A 20413-nucleotide genomic window follows, 5' to 3' on the forward strand; every position below is an offset into this window, starting at 1 on the left:
GTTTGATTCCCCACTCCTCCACATGCAGCTGATGGGTGACCTTGGGCAAGCCACAGTTCTCTCAGAGCTGTTCTCTCAAGAGCAGTTCTCAAAGAGCTCTCTCAGCCTCACCTACCTCACAGGGTGTCTGTTGTGGGGAGAGGAAGGGAAGGAGATTTTAAGTCACTCTGAGACTCTGAGTGAAGGGCGGGGTATAAACCCAATTTCTCCTCTTCTCTCTTCTCCTCCTCACTATTCTGCATGTGTGAGCAGGGCCTTGGATTGGTCTGGACTGCAGGGAGGTAGAAGGAGAGGTCCTAATCCACATGGACCATTAAATGTCAGAGTAATGTTTTGACCACCAAGGTACGAGATAACCTTAGCCAGAGATCTGCTCTCTGAATGGCAGAGTGTTTTGAGTCAGATGTGGGAAGGATTTAATTGTAGCTGGCAACTGAGTGCGTGCAGAGTGCCTCTAGGAAAATATGGAGCTGTCTTGTACCAAGTCTCCTCTGACTGGCAGAGTTTCTCCAGGGTCTTAGACGGAGAAAGCAGGCTAGGATGCAGTCTGAGGCAATCAATGTGTCGTGTGACTTTGGTTGGCCTTAATAAAAGTTTTTACATAGATTTTATTTTTGGGTCTTGCTACAGTCCAACATGGCTACCAGCCTTTAAAAAGAAAGATAATTTGAGACAGCTGCTGTTTGAGATATTTAACTAGAGATTGTAGGAGCAATGTTGTCCGCTCTTGCGAGGCAGGCCTCCCGGGCCTGCCTCGCAAGAGCGGACAGCATTGCTCCTACAAGTGATGACTGCAAATTGTACCTGGGACCAGTGTTCCCTCTAAGCTGAGTTAGTGTGAGCTAGCTCACAGTTTTTTAGCCTCTGGCTCACACATTTTTGTCTTAGCTCGGTAAGGATGGCTTTAGAGCAAACTAATTTATGCAGTACCCAAATCGCTCGCTCACAACTTTAATGCCAGTAGCTCACAAAGTAGAATTTTTGCTCACAAGACTCCACAGCTTAGAGGGGGACCTGCTTCATGGAAAGCAGGTGCTCTTAACATGAGTGGCTCACTGCTGGGTGACCCTAGCTAACTTGGACAGAGCTCAGACTGGGGGAGAGCTTCCTGACAGCAGGTGCCCCGCTTGGCTGGGTGTGGCAGTCAGAGGGCTGGCAGACTTGGTTTGGGAAGATCGCTTGTGCAACCTACGTTAACTTCCCCCCCCCTCTCCTCCTCCCCACAGTGGTTTGCCCTCTGCCCTGCATGAATGGCGGGCAGTGTACATCTGGGAATCACTGCCTCTGCCCGCCAGAATTCACAGGTCGCTTTTGCCAGGTGCCAGCAGGTCGGCAGAGCCAAGGACAGCAGGCCCGGGTCTCCAGTGAAGGTGGTCTCCCCATGGAGACGGGCTCCAGCAAGCACGCCATCTATGCGGTCCAGCTTATCTCCGACAGCCATGGCGACTCACCCTCCGGGCCTGGCTCGAAGGCCACTGTGAGCCATTCCACCTTCATGGTGCCTTTGGGACCCAGCCAGCACTCCTCAGAAGGTACCTCAGTAGAGAAGTTTGAGGGCGTGGGGGGGACCTTTTGCAGAATCGGGCTATATGCCTTAACTGGAAACAAGGCTTAGTTCCGGGAAGTTGCAGAGAAATGTGGATCTCTCGGCATGCACACAGGGCATTTCAGTTCTCAGCAGCAGTGCTCACTTTCTCAGTGGAGAGATGCTCAAGCCTGCCTAGGAGTCCAGTTTCCAGATTCAGAGGGCTGCTGGCTGTGAACGGCAAGAAGAAAGGACACACTCTGCGTGTGCTCAGAAGCAGCCTTGTCTTGGTAAATAGGCTCCAGAGCTGAGCCCTGACATAAAAAAACAGATTACAGGGGCTGATCCCTTGTGTTTCCTGCTCTGCAGGAATAGATTTAATTAATTAATTAATTTTTTTATTTATTATCAGATTTATACCCCGCCCTCCCAGCCGAGGCCTAATGTCTAATAAATAGTCTAATAAAATATACAAAACATTGAGCAGGTACGCAATGGTACTTCTCACTGCCTTCTTCAGGCCCCATCCTTTGGGCTAAAGCACTACTTGTCATTTTGGAAAATAACTCTTGATCCAAGGAGTCAGCTGGAGTCACCATTCTAATATGTGCTTTCCCCCAATATTTGTTTTCCCTCTCCTCTGATGCAACTCTAAGATTGCATTGCTCCAAAACAGAATCCTGGGGTCAAGCCATAGACAGTAAGAAACAAGCAAATGTGCACTGGGATGCATGCAGAGTTTGTTTTCTGCCAGTTTGTTGTAGTGGTTAGGAGCAGCAGACTCTAATCTGGAGAACTGGGTTTGATTCCCCACACCTTTCACGTGCAGCCAGCTGGGTGACCTTGGGTCAGTCACAAGTTCTTTCAGAGCTGTTCTCTCAAGGGCAGTTTCTGTCAGAGCTCTCTCAGCCCCTCCTACCTCACAGTGTGTCTGTTGTGGGGAGAGGAGGGGAAGGAGATTGTAAGATGCTCTGAGACTCCGAGTGAAGGGCGGGGTATAAATCCAATCTCTTCTTCTTATTATTATCATTATTATTGCACAAGGCTGAAGTTGATTCCTAATCCAGCCACCAGTACTGACAATACTTAAAAAGCTCTTCACCCAAAGCAATCTTTGGACCCCTGCAGATTATGCAGCTCCAGACTTAGGGGACTCGGCTGTGCAAGGGGACCTCTCTGCTGTTCTCTTTTCCGGAGCCTGGTTTTAGTGCTGGTGGGTCCAAAGTAGGGGTGCCCCCAGGAGAAATGAAGTTTAGGAAACTGGAGACAGCTGCCCCCCAACAAGTGACTGGGCCATCCTGAATCAGACATCCCTAGACTCTTTGGACTGTACTCTGCTTAGATTGTACCCCGGTCCAAAGCCTTGTTTCTGGGCTAAAGGTTTCCAAGACGGGTGCCCCATTCTTCCTCCCAGAGCATTTGGGATTGGGGGCTAGTGCTTGAAGATCGGAAAGGGGAGGCCCTCTGTTCGCTCATCTTTTTGCCCTCCAGTTCAGGTGCACCAGCCCCTGGTCAACGTTCGTGTGCATCACCCACCGGATGCCTCAGTGCAGGTCCACCGGATCGACAGCCTCAGCTCAGAGAACAGTGGGCCGGGCAGCCAACAACACCTGATACAGCACCCGGTGGCCCCCAAGCCTGCCTATACCAGGCCTCCCACCCAGAAGCCTTTGGGACGATGCTTTCAGGAGACGTTGCCCAAACAGATGGTGAGTGGGATCGAGGCATTGTTAGAAATAGTTTAGGATGGCAGAAGGCAACGGAAAGTAGCTGATATAACTGATCAGGGGGTTGAATCCGCTGGGGGTGGTGATCAACCAGCTCCATGTTGAGAAATACCTGGAGATTTGGGAGGTGGAGCCCAAGGAGGGTGGGGCTTGGGAAGGGGAGGGACTTCAGTGGGGTATAATGCCGTAGAGTCCGCCTTCCTACAGCGGGCATTTTCTCCAGGTGAACTGAACGCATGAACACATGGAAGCTGCTGTATCCTGAATCAAAGTCAGTATCGTCTACTCAGACTGGCAGAGGCTCTCCAGGGTCTCAGGCAGAGGCCTTTCGCATCAGCTACTGCCAGATCCCTTCACTGGAGATGCCAGGGGTTGCATCTAGGACCTTCCGCATGCCAAGCAGATGCTCTACCACTGAGCCATGAGTCCTCTGTCACCTGGAGATCAGCTGTAATAGAGGGAAATCTCCAGCCGCCACCTGAAGTTGGCAACGCTAGAGTTGGCAGAGGTTGGCACTGTTTAATCTGGGGAAGACATGAAAGTGAGGCTCGGACTGTGAAGGGGGAGAAGATTCAGTTCCTTGCAGTGCTGAACTTTGGGGGGTGGCATTCAAAAAAGGCAGCACAAGGAGAGGTCCATCTTTTTACAGCATGATTGCGACATTTATGTATGTATGTATGTATGTATGTATTTATTTATTTATTTATTTGCATTTATATCCTGCCCACGATTGCGACATTTGGCCAGCTCCCTTAAAGGAGACCATTTTTGGTTGACTCTCTTAAAGAAGACGAGTTTCTTGACACAGAGTTAGAAGGGGTCCTAGAGGTCACCTACTCCCAACTCCCTTGCTCAGTGCAGGAATTAGTCAACTACAGCGCCCCACTCTGCTTAAAGGAGCGCATGCCTTTAAAAAAAATGTTTTTAAATGATTGAAAAAAGCATTTACAGGAGACATTCTTGTGGGGCTGTGCCTTTAAGAAAGGGGGCGGAGCCCACAAAAGCCCCACTGTAGCTACAGGCCTGGTGGGGGGGAGAGAGCACTGGGCCAAGAGAGTCCTTTAGTCCACTACCCCAAGGCCACACATAGATAATTGTGTTTTTAAATGCTGGAGACCATGTCCTTCTGTTACTGACAGCTAGAAACTTTTAGAGACCAAAAAACCCAAATCAGACTCCCCTAGGGTTGCCAGCCTCCAGCTGCGGGCTGGAGATCTCCTGGAATTCCACCTGATCTCCTGGCAATAGAGATCACTCCCCCCTGGAGAAAATGGCTGTTTTGGAAGATAGATTCTATGGCACTGTACCCTGCTGAGGCCCCTCCCTAAATTACACTCTTCCCAGGCTTGGAAAACACCCCCCCCCCCCAATCTTCAGGTGTTTCCCACTCCAGAGCTGGCAACCCGAAGTCATCTCCCAGTTTTAACAGTAGTTTTTGCACATGGTGTGGAAATAGGTTCAGGATACTTGTGGCTGCAAATGGGTGAAATAATCTCTTTCTCTAATCTTTGCCTTTGCCCTTCCTTGTGGGGACACAGTGCGGGAGCAACCCTCTTCCAGGCCTCACCAAGCAAGAAGACTGCTGTGGAAGCATTGGCACCTCCTGGGGGCAGAACAAGTGCCACAAGTGCCCCCACCTGCAGTGTAAGTCACTTGGCATCTCCTTTCTCCTCTAGACTGTGGCACCCGTTTGTTCCAGCTTAGAAATCTCGTGTGATGGTGAAGTCTCTAGCTCCCCGGCTCCTTCTGTTTGTTTCATCCCGTCAGCTTCCCACACTATCCTTTCCTACCATCGCCCTGTAATGTTTTTCTTCCCTAATTCCTCTGCATGCCATCTTGCATTATTGGGCTGTCACGGCTCAGGTGGGGTGTCACCTGACACTGCCACCACTCTGGATTTAGGTTCCCTTGAGATGGCCCAGTGTACCCTCCCAAGACCTTCAGACCTTTTGGCCGAATAACAGGCGTGAGGACCAGGCAGAGTGAAACAAGGAAAAGGTTTATTTTATAGGAAGTCAAACAACAAGGTGCAGAATAATAACAGTAAGTGGGTGAAAAGAAAAGAAATCAAATGCCCTAACGCGTCTAAATATATACTGTCCCTAGCTCACTATTCCAAGTGACACTAGACTACCCACCCTTCCCTCAGGATGAGGGTTTCTTCCTGCAACAGCCTTCCCTCTGGCTCTGCCCTCCGAAAGAAAGAACAGCTTCTGCTCTGGCACCAGCCCTTTTGTTCCCCAGCCCTCTTCCTCCCTGTTGGTCAATTTTGGCTCCAAAACCTCTCAGGGGCTTCTGGGAGTTGTAGGCCCAGCCTCACCTACTGCTAGCCAGGCTCCCTGGCCCTAGTAGGCCTCTGGAGGCACAGCCCAGGTCATGACATGGGCCCATACAGGCAAAGGGAAAAGGACAATCTGTGGGTGGGGGGGAAGGGTATTGGACTTACGCTAGGGAGAGCTGAGTTCAAGTGATAGTCTGCCTACCTGCATTCTTGTCCCACCTTCCTTTCTGAGGAGTTTGGGAAAGTTGTTTGTGGGGTCCCCCATCATTCTGTCCACATGGAAACCATGTGAGGCAGGTTAGGCTGAGAGAGCATGACTGGCCCGTGGTCACCTAGTGAGTTTTGGGACATGCAGGCAGTTGAACTGGGGGTCCCCAGCTCTGTGTTTTACCCCCAAATGGGGGTAACCCATGACAAACATGTGAAGTAGATTAGGTTGAAAGAGAATGACTGGCCCATGGTCTCCCAGTGAGTTTTGGGACATGCGGGCATTTGAACTTGGGGTCCTCAGTCCTAGACTTTTTTATTATTATTTATTTATTTATTTATTTATTTGTTAGTTTGGTTTATACCCCACCTAGGCCTGCCGCCGGCAGATGGGTGATGTGGTTGCGGCGCGGGTGCTCCCGGACCGCAGCTTGAGTCCCCCGCTGTGCATACAGTGGGGACTTGGCAACCAGGACCCCACCCATCCCGCCTGTGTTTAGCTCTGTGTTACCCCCAAATGAGGATAACCCATGACAACCATGAAAAGTAGAGTAGTTTGAGAGAAAATGATTGGCCCATGGTCTCCCAGTGAGTTTCAGGACAAGTGAGCATTTCCTCTCAGCAGGGGTTATTCTTTCTAGGAATCTCGTACTCAAGAGTGGATTTGGTCAACGTGTGGTTCACAAGTAGGGTTGCCAAGTGTTTCTTCGCCGGGAGTGGGGGGCTCCCGGCCGGTGTCTTGTGTGTGCATGCGCAAAGCGCGCACGCACCGCGCGTACGTCACCCGGAAGTGACGGGAGGCCGCCAGGGACGCTGGGGCGGCAAAGGGCCACAGCCATACAGGGGAAAACCATAGAGTTTTCCCTTGTACGGCCGTGGCCCCGCCCCCGGCGTGCCAACGTCACTTCCTGGTGATGCACACACAGGGGTGGGGTTCCCCCGGGGCCCGATTCCGCGGTGTTGGAAATCGGTCCCCCAAAGCGGGGGTTTACCCGCCCCCCGTCCCCACTTGGCAGTCCTATTCACAAGGTGCAGATTTTCAGGTCCGCATCTGGTGCCATTCTCCCCCTCCCCCATCCCTTCATGTAAAATGGAGGGAAAGCACAGAGAAGAATAGCTGCCTGTGGGTTGTGGACTCTGTTGTCACTGCAAATGGAGGGAAGAACAGGGAATAAAGCAGGCCTGTTCCAGCCCTCTGACCACTACGACACGCTAGCCATCTCCCTCCTAAATAAAGTGGCCACCTCGTCTGAGCTTTGGAAAATACTAAGCGGCCTTCTTGGGAGTCAGACCACTGGTCCCTCCCACTGTTTGACAGGGTTGCCAGCTCCAGGCTGGGAAATACCTGGAGATTTGGGGGTGGAGCCTGAGGAAGGTGGGGTTTGGGTAGGGGAGGGATCTCAATGGGGTATAATGCCATAGAGCCCACCCTCCAAAGCAGCTATTTTCTCCAGGTGAACTGTCGTCTGGAGGTCAGTTGTAATACCAGGAGATCTCCAGCCACTGCCTGGAGGCTGGCAACCCTACTTGATTGGCAGAGGCTCCCTGGGGCCTCCAGCAATGATAAGCCATTCCTGGATACTGGAGATGAGACTCCTCCCTGAGCCAAAGAGAACAACCCTCGACAATTCCCTGAGCCCTGCATTTCCCATGCTGGGAGACAGCAGCACTGGCTGTATTGTTGCCTGTCCAGGGCCTTTTTTGTAGAAAAAGCCCAGCAGGAACTCATTAGCATAATAGGCCACTCCCAACAGCAGGAACACATTAGCATATTAGGCCATACCTCCATGTTACCAGAAGTGTGCTCATCCAGCCACACCCACTTTTTGCTTCTTATTCTGTTTACCTTGTTTGTTGTCAAAACCCAGGGCTTTTTTTGTAGCAGGAACTCCTTTGCATGTTAGGCCACACACCCCTAATGTAGCCAATCCTAATGAGTTTCTGCAGTTGGGTGTAGCCTATTATGCTAATGAGTTCCTGCTGGGCGTGGCAAACTTGGGAGCCAGCTGGAACTCTGTTCCTGCCCCAAAATAGCCCTGCCTGTCACATACCACTGCTCAATGCACAGAAGACACCCAGCTATCCGTTCCTGCCAGGGGAACTCCAGGGGCATCCCTGAGGAGGGTGAAACTCTTCAGCTCCCATATATTTTTCATTGCATTCAAGAAGTGCGTGGATGTTGAGGGAGAAATCCATTTGCTCTCAGTGTTACCCCTGCCAGGAGCGTCCCTGTGGGGCCAACGCTGGCAGAATGGGGCCAGAATGTCAGTCCGCGTTCTCACTCCCCCCCCCCCAACCTGAGCCCTGGCTTAATGGATTTTCCAGTTCATGCCGTCGCCATGCAAGAGGCCGGGCTGTTTGTGTTGGCTGTGGCTTGGAATGTGCTCTGCCAGCCCTTCCCTCCCCCTTCCCTCCCCGCTCCCCTCCCCAGGCAGTGGGCAGGCCTCCCCCTTGCTTTGGTACTCCAGTTGCCCCAAGGCAGCTTGTGGGTTAACACCCCTCCCCATGAGGAATGCAATATTTAGAGATTATGTGAAAAATGGCAAGGATGACAGAGGCATGCATAGTGTTGCCAGGCCTCTTGTCACACGTCACATGTCCCTCGTGGGCACCCTTCAGTCTGCTGCTGTCTCTGCAGGAACATTCCTGGTGCAAGGCCCTTGGAAATGCACAAGCATGCACTTGTCAAACCCTCCCCCCCCCCCAACCACATTCATTGCAGTGGGGCTTGCACCAGCAATGCTCCCACCGTGGTTTGTGAAGCTGAGTTTTTCCAGGAACCAGATTTGTGTGTGTGTGTCTTTGTGTGTGTCTTTTGTGTGGGATCACTAGACCATGGGGGAGAAGGGATCGAGCAGGGCAGGCCTAGCTGGATTCCGCTAACCACCGAGCTTTCTGTGGGGCCTACTCACTGCCAAGTCATCTTGGCTGACACCCCCCCCCCCTTCTAGCTCCGTAGTTCTCTGGCAGCCTCTCTCCCTTTTCCTCTCTCCCTTTTCCTATCCATTGGTGTTTCCTGCCAAACAGTTGGTTGATCACCTGGGAAAACTGCAGTTGCCACACTTGTCCTCTTCTGGGAAACAGCTGGTCCATCCCCTTACCCCCAGTGTGGGCCCTCCCGCTTGTTTGGTGTAGTGGTTAAGTGCGCGGACTCTAATCTGGGAGAACCGGGTTTGATTCCCCACTCCTCCACTTGCACCTGCTGGATGACCTTGGGCAAGCCATAGTTCTCTCAGAGCTGTTCTCTCACGAGCAGTCCTCACAAGAGCTCTCTCAGCCCCACCTACCTCACAAGGTGGCTGTTGTGGGGAGGGGAAGGGAAAGGAGTTTGTAAGCCGCTCTGAGGCTCCGAGTGAAGGGCGGGGTATAAATCCAATCTCCTCCTCCTCCTCCTCTTCTTCTTCTCCTCCTTCTCCTTCTTCTTCTCCTCCTCCTCCTCCCCAAAAACCTTGGATGAAGACCTTGGGTGAGGTTGATAACGGGGCTGGGAATCTTTTGTCTCCTCTCTCCTTACAGCATCCAATGTGGGGCTCATAGCTCTGCTGCTGCCACTTGCCTGGACGGCCCAGGCTAGCCCGATCTCTGCAGATCCCAGAAGCTAAGCAGGGTCAGCCCTGGCTGGTATTTGGGTGGGAGACCTCCACGGAAGTCCAGGGACATGACACGGAGGCAGGCAATGGCAAACCACCTCTGAATCTCTTTTGCCTTGAACACCCTTCAGGGTCACTCTAAGTCAGCTTGACAGCAAAAAAAAAAAAAAAAAAAAGTTCTGCCTCCCTCCAAAGAGAAACAACATTCTAGGTTTTGCAATGCCCCCATTTCCTTCCAGAACAGAGGGCAAGAGAAACTGGCATGTGTGGGGAAGGGTGGGTGGAAGAAGGTTAATAATCCTATTGTCTAGATGGTAAAATTTCTGGACAGGGACTTTGATGCCTCTGTATGGCACCTTAACACATCTGGTCAGCATCTAGTGTTGCCAAAGGCCCAGCCCTTAAAGCGGCTTGTTGGAAAGTCCCGTTATGCTGTATGTGTTTTTCAAATGCATGTTTTCTGTCTTTCAGACTTAGGGGTGCAGAAGACAGGTCATGTCCGTGGGGAGATGGGGAGTGACTGCCCGCAGGGGTACAAGCGACTGAACAACACCCACTGCCAAGGTACCAAAAAGGAGCAAGTCCGAGTGTTTTAGGGTGGACTGGGCGATAGACTCTGCTCTTGTGAGAGCCCTTTGCTTCAGAGTGTGATGAGCCAGTTTCAGTCTGGATTATGCAACAAAAGGGAAAGGTTTATATCTGGGTCCAAATCCAGCTTCCAGCCATGGACTCCTCAGTGGAACAGGCTTTCTCAGGAGGTGGGTCCAGGTTCCTCTCAGCTGTGCAAGGAATGGCCATTAAAAAATAAAGCAGAGCCCATTCTAGGTGGTATTCCAAGTCATTGGAACAGGCTTCCTTGGGAGGTGGTGGGCTCTCCTTCTTTGGAGGTTTCCAAACAGAGGCTAGATGGCCATCTGACAGCAATGCTGATTCTGTGAATTTAGGCAGATCATGAGAGGGAGGGCAGGAAGGGTTGCATCACTGCTTAGTTCTTGTGGCCCTTTCTTACATGCCCAGGGAAATGCTGATTGCCACTTGAGGGTCAGGAAGCAATTTTTCTCCAGGTCAGTTTGGCTGTGGATCCTGGAGGGTGTCCCCCCCCCACTTCTGGGCATAGAGCAGGGGGTCCCTGGGGGAGGGAGGTAGCTGTGAATTTCCTGCCTTGTGCAGGGGGTTGGACTAGATGACCCTGGAGGGGCCTTCCAACTCTATGATTCTGTGACTTTCTAGTTGGCCTTGGGTACGTTGGACTCAACTTGCTATCTGTAAACCAGACATAACAGCCAGTCTGCCCCAAGAGATTTTGGTGCCTGAGGCAGCACACCCAAATAGCACCCTTCCACATGGTAATTAATCTCCTGGGAAATTCTCTATGCAAGCCCCAGTGAAGAGAATGGGGATAGGGAATGGGTGGGTGGGTGCATGTAGGTTGCTATGGGCAAAGGAAGCTGGACTGTGGCTCCTGCCTCTTCTTCAACACCTCCTGCCTCACCACGAGTCGTGTGCCTCTCTTTTCCCCCTGCAGACATCAACGAGTGTGCCATGCAAGGAGTGTGCCAAGGGGGCGAATGTTTGAACACCCAAGGAAGCTTCCGCTGTGCATGCAAACCAGGACAGGTGTTGGGGCCTTCGCGCACCCATTGCGTGCGTATGTATCTTGACTAAGGGAGACCTTTCCTAGCCTCTCCCCAATCTCATTCTCCCTAGCATTTGTTGTGAGAACTCACACGCTGCCTCTCCAGAGACCTGCTCGAGATGGCTTGCAATGTGAAAACGATAAAATAATACAAAAGCAAACGTTGAGCAGCCTAAAAACTGAGTTCCCTAAATCAGACTGGATACAGACTGTAAAAACAGCTAAAAAATGATGAAACCCTCTGAAAAGCCTGGGCAAATACCAGTGTTCTCTCTAAGTTGAGTTAGTGTGAGCTAGCTCACAGTTTTTTAGCCTCCAGCTCACACATTTTTGTCTTAGCTCAGGAAGGAGGGCTCCAGAGCAAACTAATTTATGCAGTAGCCAAATTGTTTGCTCACAACTTTAATGCCAGTAGCTCGCAAAGTAGAATTTTTGCTCACAAGACTCCACAGCTTAGAGGGAGCATTGGCAAATATATATTTTTGCCCTGGAATGATAAGATAGTCACCAGGTGAACCTCAACAGGGGAGGATGTTCCAAAGGTTTCCACTGGAAAACTCTGTCTCTGGTGGGCTGTAGTCCTCTGAGACCTGCAAAGAGTAACTTCTCTGTCCTGTGCTGTGCCTTGCAGGCTGCTAGCACTGAACAAATGTTAGTCTTGGCAGCAGCCCCGTTACTGTTACGAGGGGTGGAGTGGGACAGTAGTTGCATCAGAGATGGGGAGAGACAGAGAACTAAGCCTGAGTCACACCAAATACTTGCAGGGCTTTACGTGCTGTGACTCCAGCCTTTGTCCGATTGCTATGCTCTGATTTATCGGGAATCGGAAACACGCTGTGCATGGTCAGAGTTGCCTCTGTCTCTTGTATCTTATGCATTGCAAGACTGAGCCCCCTACATGCTGAGCACAGTAGCTAGGAAGTACAGAAGCCTGATGCTTTCTTTCTCAATCAAACCCTTGTCTGGTGTTTTAAGAACGGAATTAGAGGCCAGAGTTCATTTTTTTTTGGGGGGGGGCACTTAGAATGGAGTCCTGCAATGGTCTGACCTCCCTCTTTTTCTCTGGGGGAGGGACAGCGGAGAAAGCCGGGGAGAAGAGTTCGTGTTTCCGTCTGGTGAGCGCTGATAACCAGTGCCAGCACCCGCTGCCCACCAAGCTCACCCGCATGACCTGCTGCTGCAGTGTGGGCAAGGCCTGGGGGGCCCGCTGCGAGCGCTGCCCAGCTGATGGGACTGGTAAGTGGGAGCAGCGTCCCTGGTCATGCCTAGAGCGGGGAAGTGGGCAATGCCAGGACCTGGGCAGAGATGCCTGTTCCCTCTCTCTTTGCCTCCTGAGTTCTGCCAGGCCTGGATAAGCTCCTGCCCATTTCTTTTTGACCCCCCTCAAAGGCCCTCAAAAGCCCTTGTTTTTCCTGATCATCTAATGCCCATAATGCCATCAGGACATAAGAGGAGCCCTGCTGGATCAGACCAAAGGCCCATCAAGTCCAGCATTCTGTCCACACAATGGCTAATCAGCTGCCTCCACAAGCAGGATGACTAGGGTTGCCAATCCCCAGTTGGGGGCAGGGGATTCCCTGGTTTGGAGCCCCTCCCCCCACTTCAGGCCTATCAGAAGGTGTGGGGGGGGAATAGATGTTGGGCGCTCCATTATACCCTATGGAGACTGATCCCCATAGGGTATAATGGAGAATCGATCCATGGGTATCTGGGGCTCTGGAGGGGCCTGTTGTTTGAGTTATAGGCACCAAATTTTCAGCATAGCTGCTGGTGCCTCCAACCCCCCAACCCCCAGTTTCTAAAAGTTTGGACCAGGGGGTCCAATTCTATGAGCACCCAAAGAAGGTGCCCCCATCCTTCATTATTTTTAGTGGCGGGAAAGTATTTAAAAGGAACACGGTCCCTTCAAATGCGACGGCAGCTCACCCAGAACTTGTTTTGGAGTTCCTTCTCCCGGAGCTTCCCTCCCCTCTCCAGGAGCCTCCTGGTAAGTCCCCCGCCCACCTGTCAGCCTCATCCTCCCACCCACGCTCCCCCAGCAACTGATCTGGTACTGGAAGGAGCAGATGTCCATCATGGCTAATGGCCATTGGTAGGCCCAAACTCCATGAATTTGTCCACTCCCCTTTCAAAGCCTTCCAAGTTGGCAGCCGTCACCACATACTGTGGCAGTGAGTTTACTTACTCAGTGAGTGAAGGAGTCCTTCCTTTGGTCTGTCCTGAATCTCCCACCCTTCCGATGTTCCCTCTAATTTTCCCCCTCCTACTGAGTGGAGCAGTTCACATCCTAAGCAGAATAGAACTGCCGTGATCTTAAAAGGGGCAATGGGCAGTGAGAGACCCTGCATGGCCCCAGATCACATCCTGTGTCAATGAGCGGCTGCTCATGCACACAGCTTAGAGGGAACACTGTGCCTTCACTATGTTTTCGTACATCACTTAGCATGTTGCTGGCAGCAATGTTCCCTCTAAGCTGAGTTAGTGTGAGCTAAGCTCAGAGTTTTTTAGCCTCCGGCTCACACATTTTTGTCTTAGCTCAGGAAGGAGGGCTCCAGAGCAAACTAATGTATGCAGGGGCCAAATCTCTTGCTCACAACTTTAATGTCAGTAGCTCACAAAGTAGAATGTTTACTCACAAGACTCCACAGCTTAGAGGGAGCATTGGCTGGCAGTAGTGAAGCCTGCGTGTTCTTACAGGAGTCTGCAACTGCATCTTTTGTTTTACGGGTAAGCTCATGCCTCTCTCTTCCCCGGCAGCTGCTTTCAGAGAGATCTGCCCTGCGGGAAAAGGCTACCACATCCTGACTTCGCACCAGACCCTGACCATCCAAGGGGAGAGTGAATTCACACTCCAGCTTCACCCGGAGGGCACTACTGACCTGCAGCAGCAGCAGCAGCAGCCCCGTGGAGAGCTTCCCACCTATCCGCCAGTCGGGAGCGATTCACAGGAGCCAGGTCAGTGGGGAGGGAGGGATTAATCGAGGGAGAGGGAAAGCCTAAGACAGTGATGGCGAACCTTTTAGAGACCGAGTGCCCAAACTGCGACCCAAAACCCACTTATTTATCGCAACGTGCCAACACGGCAATTTAACCTGAATACTGAGGTTTCACTTTAGAAAAAACACCTCATACATTAACTTAAGATGACCCAAACAAAGTAAGGAAAGCAATCCCAAATGCTTTCATTTACTTAAAATGATTTGGCAGAGAATTCGACACTTTAATGATGGTCTGGGCCTGGCTGGGGCGATGGCACGCGTGCCCACAGAGAGGGCTCTGAGTGCCACCTCTGGCACCCGTGCCATAGGTTCGCCACCGCTGGCCTAAGATCTGGAGGGGCCCTGGCTCAGCGGTAGAGTGTCTGCTTTGCATGCAGAAGGTCCCAGGTCCAATCCCCAGCATCTCCAGTTTAAAAGGATCAGGCAATAAGAGATGTTAAAGATCCCTACTGGAGAACTTGGGGAGCTGCTGCCAGTCAGAGCAGGCAATACTGACCTTGATAGACCAGTGGTCTGACTCTGCGTAAGGCAGCTCCATGAGTTCAAGAATTCCCAAGGCTCCAGGTCAGGGAAGCCCAGGAAGTACCACGTCACACGGACCCCTTCACTTCTTCAGAAATAATGTGCATGCTGAGCCCTAAAGTGGGCAGGCAGTGTATAAATTCATGTAATTTGCATATCCTTCTTGTTTGCTGCAATTTATTCTGCTTCTGCTAATGAGGGGGATGAGCAAGAAGGTAGGCAGCACGCTGGTACCTTCCCCTCTCAACTACCACCACTCGTATTCAGTCCTCACCCCCACCAGTTTTTCAGCAAAGTGGAAATGGCCTGCATGCGATTAAATGTGTCTTTGCATTCATAAGGGCTAGCATATTGCTTTTTGAAAAATAAATCAGGAAGACAACTTCTGGGCTAAATATTATGCTTGGCTTGGACTCATTACCTTGCTTGCAGCATGGGCTCTGATCAGGGTTTTTGGCCCATATGCTGTGATTCTGCATGCATGCAGAAGTAGTTCAGGAGGGGCAAAGAAATCTAGTTTCCTGAGAACCTGGGCAGTCACTCCCCCAAAAGAGAGCAGGGTTCTAGCTTTTGTGCCTGTGGAGATAAGCCAGAGAGGCTGTGGGCAAGGTCTGCAGAAGCCTCCAAAGGGTAGAAAGTGTGGTTTCAGCATCCTGTATTGCAGTGTTTGGTTCCTCCCCAGGATTAGCAAAACCAGACTCCGGCAAAATAGGGGTTTTTTTTAAACTTGCAAAATAGATTCTTACCCAAAATTAAATCACACACATTATGCAAGTTCCAGAATTCCACTTTTTTGTCCGTTGCTCTGGCACAGAATTAGAATTTTTGGTACCCCATAATTTTGCTATTTGGTGACTTGAGGAAGAGGTTGATCCATCTTCCTCTCGTGGTGCTGTTTTCTTCCTCTCTCCTTTGTGGAGCTCAACTAACAGGTGTCCTGTTTTAATACCTGTTTCACAAGTTATTTCATTGCCGATGTTTACAAGTGTGTCCCATTCAGGAAACCGTAGTCTGTTGCAGAGTGAGAAGAGCAAAGAAAGATGGGAGGAGAAAGTAGAGTAGGGGCTCCGACGATTGGGGCCACACCCTCAACGTGATCGACGTGGTTGCATCACCTCCGGTGACGCAGCCACGCTGCGCTTCGGGGGGGGGCGGAGTTCCCCCGGGGCCCGATTCTGCAGCTGCTGAAATCGGGCCTCCAAAGTGGGGGCTTACCCGCCACCCGCCCCCACTTGGCAGCCCTATCTGTCAAGGTTAATTTTGTCTACTCTGACTGGCAGCCGCTTTCCAGGGTCTCAGATGGAAATCTTTCACATCACACAGTACCTGATCCTTTGAATGGGAGATGCTGGGGGTTGAACACTGGACCTTGAAGTATGCAAGACAGATGCTCTACCACACTGCCATCAGTGTTTGGGTGGATATGGATGGGGGGGGGTCGCCAAAGAGTCATCAGTAAAGCCCTCCCCTACTACGTACCCTGTAATTTCACAGGGAGTTTATTACTGTGTCCTGTTTTCAGAAGCTCTAACGTTTTCCCTTCCTTTTTGGTTTGTGTCTTGCAGTGGTAACTCTAGCTGTGGTAAGTGCTGGGCAAGAGGAGGAGGAGGAGGAAATCTGTAGTAATATGAAGTGAATGACTTATTAAAGAAAAATCAGAGACAATGATTGCTTGTCAGAGATAGAGGTCTACCCAGATGTGGTTTCACCATTTTGGAGATCGAAGCTAGGGCAGAAATCTGATGAGGTGGGGTTTGGGTGCCGTTAAGGGTAGCAGAGTGGGGAAAGAGGCACGTCTGCCGAATGTGGGCCCAATTCACCCCAAAAGTCCCATGAAATGGGAGTTGAAGAAGAAAGCTATTCTTCCCCATTTGGGAGGCCGACTCAAAAGACTTGCCTTCCTCAGCTGGGCCCCATGCCGATGAGTGGGAAAGTGGAGATGCCGTGTGAATCTTTCTGTCTTGGCACCAAAACATCTTGGGTGGGTCTTGACAGGCCCTACCGCTTGGAAAGTGTCCCCCCCCCCCCGTCACTGGGAGGGAACTGGAGAGATGATGCTTCAGGCTAGCAATAGACAAATACACCCCATTTCCAGTTACCAGCTTATGGGACAACCTCGGAGGAGCAGCGGGTGGATCACATCCCTGTCAACATTCCCACCTTCATCCCCCGATACCCTGGTGAGTGATCAAGAACTGGGTGGTGGTGGTGGTGAGGGCCGTGGGGGTTGGAAATACCCTCTGCATGTGCCCCCATACTGCCTGGGATGGGGCGGAGGCGTTTGGGAGGCATACAGGGCCACATTCTGAGGCGGCGTCTCCATCTTGACTCCCAGAGGTGATTGCTAAGCCCACGATGGCCGTGGTGGTGAAGTACGAGGAGGAAGAGAGGAACAGGAGCACGATGGACGTTGCTCCCACTCAGGTGACAGGTAAGGTTCGGGGAAGTGTCATCCCACAGCCTCTTTCCAGGGCCAGCAGTGGTGATACCAGAAATAGGATGTTGTCCCTTTTGTGATTCCAAACCAGATATGTGGGGTTACGTGTTATTCCAGAGGACCTGTAATGGTGGAAGACCCGTTGTTTTTCAAGTCTCCAAAGGCTGAGCTTAATGGCGAAGGTCTTCTTTGTCCTAAGGCATGCCGGGAAGGTGTGGGTATGCACGTGTCCATTAGCATAGGCAGCACAAGCCCTGCACAATAGCAACTTCCAGGTACAAACAGGAAGGCATAGCAAGCAAATCCAAGACACAGCAATTCCCAGATCCCATATACACAGATACAAAGACATTTTACAGACAATACAGCAGCAGCATAGCACAAATAATACATTTAAAAGCACACATGGTAACAGTGGTCGTCCCATATAGGCGTCTCTCAGGCCTTTGAAGTGGGGCTTTCAAGTGGCAGACACGCACGCACACACACACACACACACACACACACACACATCATGGGCAGGCCTAAACAGTCAAATGGACATGGGGGGTGAAGGCAGGAAGCCGATTCTGATGGGGCTGGCTCTGCCTTCCATCTGAGTCTTGCCCTTGTATCCACAGGCATGTTTGTTTTGCCGTCTCTCTCTGTCTTTCTCCTCAGGCACTAGAAAAAGAGCAAGAGTCCAGTCGCACCTTAAAGACTAACAAAATGCGTGGCCGGGGAGGAGCTTTCGTGAGCTTCACATACAGGTACCTGAAGGAGTGAGCCGTGACTCAGGAAAGCTCATCCCCTGCCACACATTTTGTTAATCTTTAAGGTGCTACCGGACTTAAGGTTCTACCGGTACAGACAGACTAATATGGCTACCCATCTTGATCTTTCTCCTCAGAGACGGACATCTGCAAACTGAACCGCAACATCTGTGGCCATGGAGAATGCATCTCTGGAACTCCGAGCCACATGTGCGATTGTTACACAGGGTACCGCTGGCATCCTCAGCTTAAGCACTGCGTAGGTAAGGGGCATCTTCCCTTGAATGCACATGCCTTTCTTTGCACACTCAAACTAGATTGCTCACCGTGTCATCCTTGTGTGTACCCTTGGCTCATGATTTCCCCCCGTGCGAGTGGGGAAGGGCAGTCAAGAAATCTAACGAAATAAATAAATAAATGTAGTAAAAAACCACAACAATGCTTTGGTATCTATTCACCTCTGCCCATTTCCCTGATTAATAGGGATCCTTCATTAGCAGACCACAACAGTGGTTTCCAGCCAGAAATGCCAGCAACTTCCTAACTACAGAGAGGGAGGGAGGGTGCTGGGCAGATGTAGGAAACCATCACTGGCCTCAACCAAAGGACTGGCGGAACATCTCCACCTTACACACCCTGTGAAAGTTTAATAGATCAGACAGGGCATGGGTGTCATTCGGCAGAGAGTTCCGCCAGGCTGGGGCAAAGGCTGAGAAGGCCCTGGTCGAGGCCAGCTGGATATCTCTGGGGCTGGGAACCACCAGGAAATTCTTATCTGCTGATCTCAAACCCCAGTCACACGGGCAGGAAAATGCGGGGGGGAAGCGTGGCTGTTTGCCCCGGAGTAAAATAACGCGCGGCTGCGCGATCTGACTTCCCGTCGAGGTCCCGTGGTTAGGGGGGAGGTGCCGATCACAGGACAATCCTGCGGCGTGGCAAAGAAGCTGCCTCCCTAGTAGGGCTGCCAAATGCCCCCGGGGGGTGGAATTCCCCCCGCTTTCGAGCCCCGATTTCCGCTCCCGCGGAATCAGAGCGCGAGGGGAAAACCCCACCCCCGCGTGCGCGTCACCCGGAAGAGACGTCACACGCTGGGGGCGGGGCCACGCCATTTGAGGGGAAAACAAAGAGTTTTCCCCTCAAATGGCGTGGCCCTGCCCCCAGCGTGCAACGTCACTTCCAGGTGACGCGCATGCCTAAGACGCCGGCCGGGAGCTCCCCGCTCCCGGCCAAAAGACATTTGGCAACCCTACTCCCTAGCAAAAGGCTCCACGGGATTAACCCCTTCCAGGGCTGCAGAGGAATGCAAACTGTGTCCTCCGTCCGGTCCCCTCCAGTAGGAGCTTCAGCCGGGCTGCCCCCCCGCCACGCCCCCCCTGCACCTCCCCCTCTGCCGCCCAGTGCAGAGAGTTCCTCTCGAGCAGGCCGAGCCAGAAGTGGGGGGTGTACGGAAAAGAGGAGGGGGCATGCGCCGTTGGGTGCTTGTGCGCATCCCGTGGAGACTTGGGGGAAAAAACCCTTTTAGCGACAGGACATGGGCGGGCGCCGGATGCCACGACCTACCACCGGAAACGCGATCAGGCACCTGCCCTTGGCCCACGGTTTCCTAGTTTTTTACCCCGCATCTTCGGCGGGAAGCCTTGGGTTTGCCACTGGAGCTCTACGCTCCCCAGATGTGGCGCTGTGATCGTGCCCGGAAAATTCGCCTGTCTTCCGTCTTTGTAGCGTGGCTAATGCTCCGTGTGACCGCAGCCTCAGTGCCTTTTCCCCCAATGGGGACCCTGAACACTTTACATAGTTCTGCTCTCCTCCATTTTATCTCCATGACAACCCTGTGAGGTAGATGAGGCTGAGGGGAGTGACTGGCCCAAGGTCACCCAGCAAAGCTTCCATGGCAGAGGGGCGATTCGAACCTGGCTTTCCCAGACTCTAGTCCAGCCCTCTAACCACTGCACCACTCTGGTTCTGGAGCTTTTGCTTTGCCCAGGCAGGGCAAGCAGCCGTGTTCCTGCTCCAATTCCCTCTTCCTTCCCCAGATGTGAATGAGTGCGAGACAGAGCCGTGCGGCAGTGGGAAGGGAGTGTGCATGAACACCGGGGGTTCCTACAACTGCCACTGCAACCGGGGATACCAGCTGAAGATCCACAAGGGTGTGCGGTCCTGTATGGGTAAGTGGTCCATAGGCCTGGGCAGGGGGAGGAGGGGCAACGCACCAGGCGGCGAGGGGATGCGCAGGACTGGCCTGCATACTCTGTGCTGCCTTCTCTCTCCTGCCTAGATATTGATGAATGTGCCAAGCCCAGTATCTGCGGGGACCGCGGCTCCTGCATCAATTTCCCAGGACACTACAAGTGCGATTGCCATCCGGGCTACCGTCTGAAGTCCTCCCGCCAGCCTCTGTGCGAAGGTACCGGGTTGGCAATGGAAAGGAGGGGTTTGGGGGGCATAGCTGTTCCGATCTGGGGCAGAAGCAGGGTTGAATTCTGGAATATGGGTGAGCATCTCTGAGCAAGAGCGCTGCACCCCTCTCAAAGCGGAGGAGCTAAAGCCTGCTTCCAGTGCAAGAAGAAGGGGTTTGTCTGCACTTACTTCCAAAGCCCAGTATTGCTTTAAGGAAATACTGGTTTAGGTGTTTAAAGTGCATAACGCAAAGCTTTTGATTTACACAGAATTCCTTCTCATAGGGAAGTTCCAGAAAAGAAGGGGGCAAAAGTTTCTTGTCCAGGGCAGGATATATACT

At 52.0% G+C, this 20413-nt stretch overlaps 1 protein-coding gene across 1 annotated transcript in view; it reads left to right on the forward strand.

Annotated features, from left to right (window-relative positions):
* The window catches only part of LTBP3 (latent transforming growth factor beta binding protein 3), a 51579-nt gene that overhangs the window by 19342 nt on the left and 11824 nt on the right, over positions 1-20413 (forward strand). The window contains exons 2-14 of the mRNA XM_015423943.1: positions 1227-1532; positions 3017-3234; positions 4791-4896; positions 9802-9894; positions 10856-10978; positions 12044-12202; positions 13724-13921; positions 16053-16069; positions 16583-16667; positions 16823-16918; positions 17814-17939; positions 19710-19841; positions 19952-20080. Coding sequence (XP_015279429.1) covers positions 1227-1532; positions 3017-3234; positions 4791-4896; positions 9802-9894; positions 10856-10978; positions 12044-12202; positions 13724-13921; positions 16053-16069; positions 16583-16667; positions 16823-16918; positions 17814-17939; positions 19710-19841; positions 19952-20080 — 1788 coding nt within the window. The remainder of the gene's footprint in view (positions 1-1226; positions 1533-3016; positions 3235-4790; positions 4897-9801; positions 9895-10855; positions 10979-12043; positions 12203-13723; positions 13922-16052; positions 16070-16582; positions 16668-16822; positions 16919-17813; positions 17940-19709; positions 19842-19951; positions 20081-20413) is intronic.

The sequence above is a fragment of the Gekko japonicus genome, unplaced genomic scaffold (genome assembly GCF_001447785.1).
Source record: "Gekko japonicus isolate JY-2015 unplaced genomic scaffold, Gekko_japonicus_V1.1 scaffold313, whole genome shotgun sequence".
NCBI classification, from domain to species: domain Eukaryota; kingdom Metazoa; phylum Chordata; class Lepidosauria; order Squamata; family Gekkonidae; genus Gekko; species Gekko japonicus.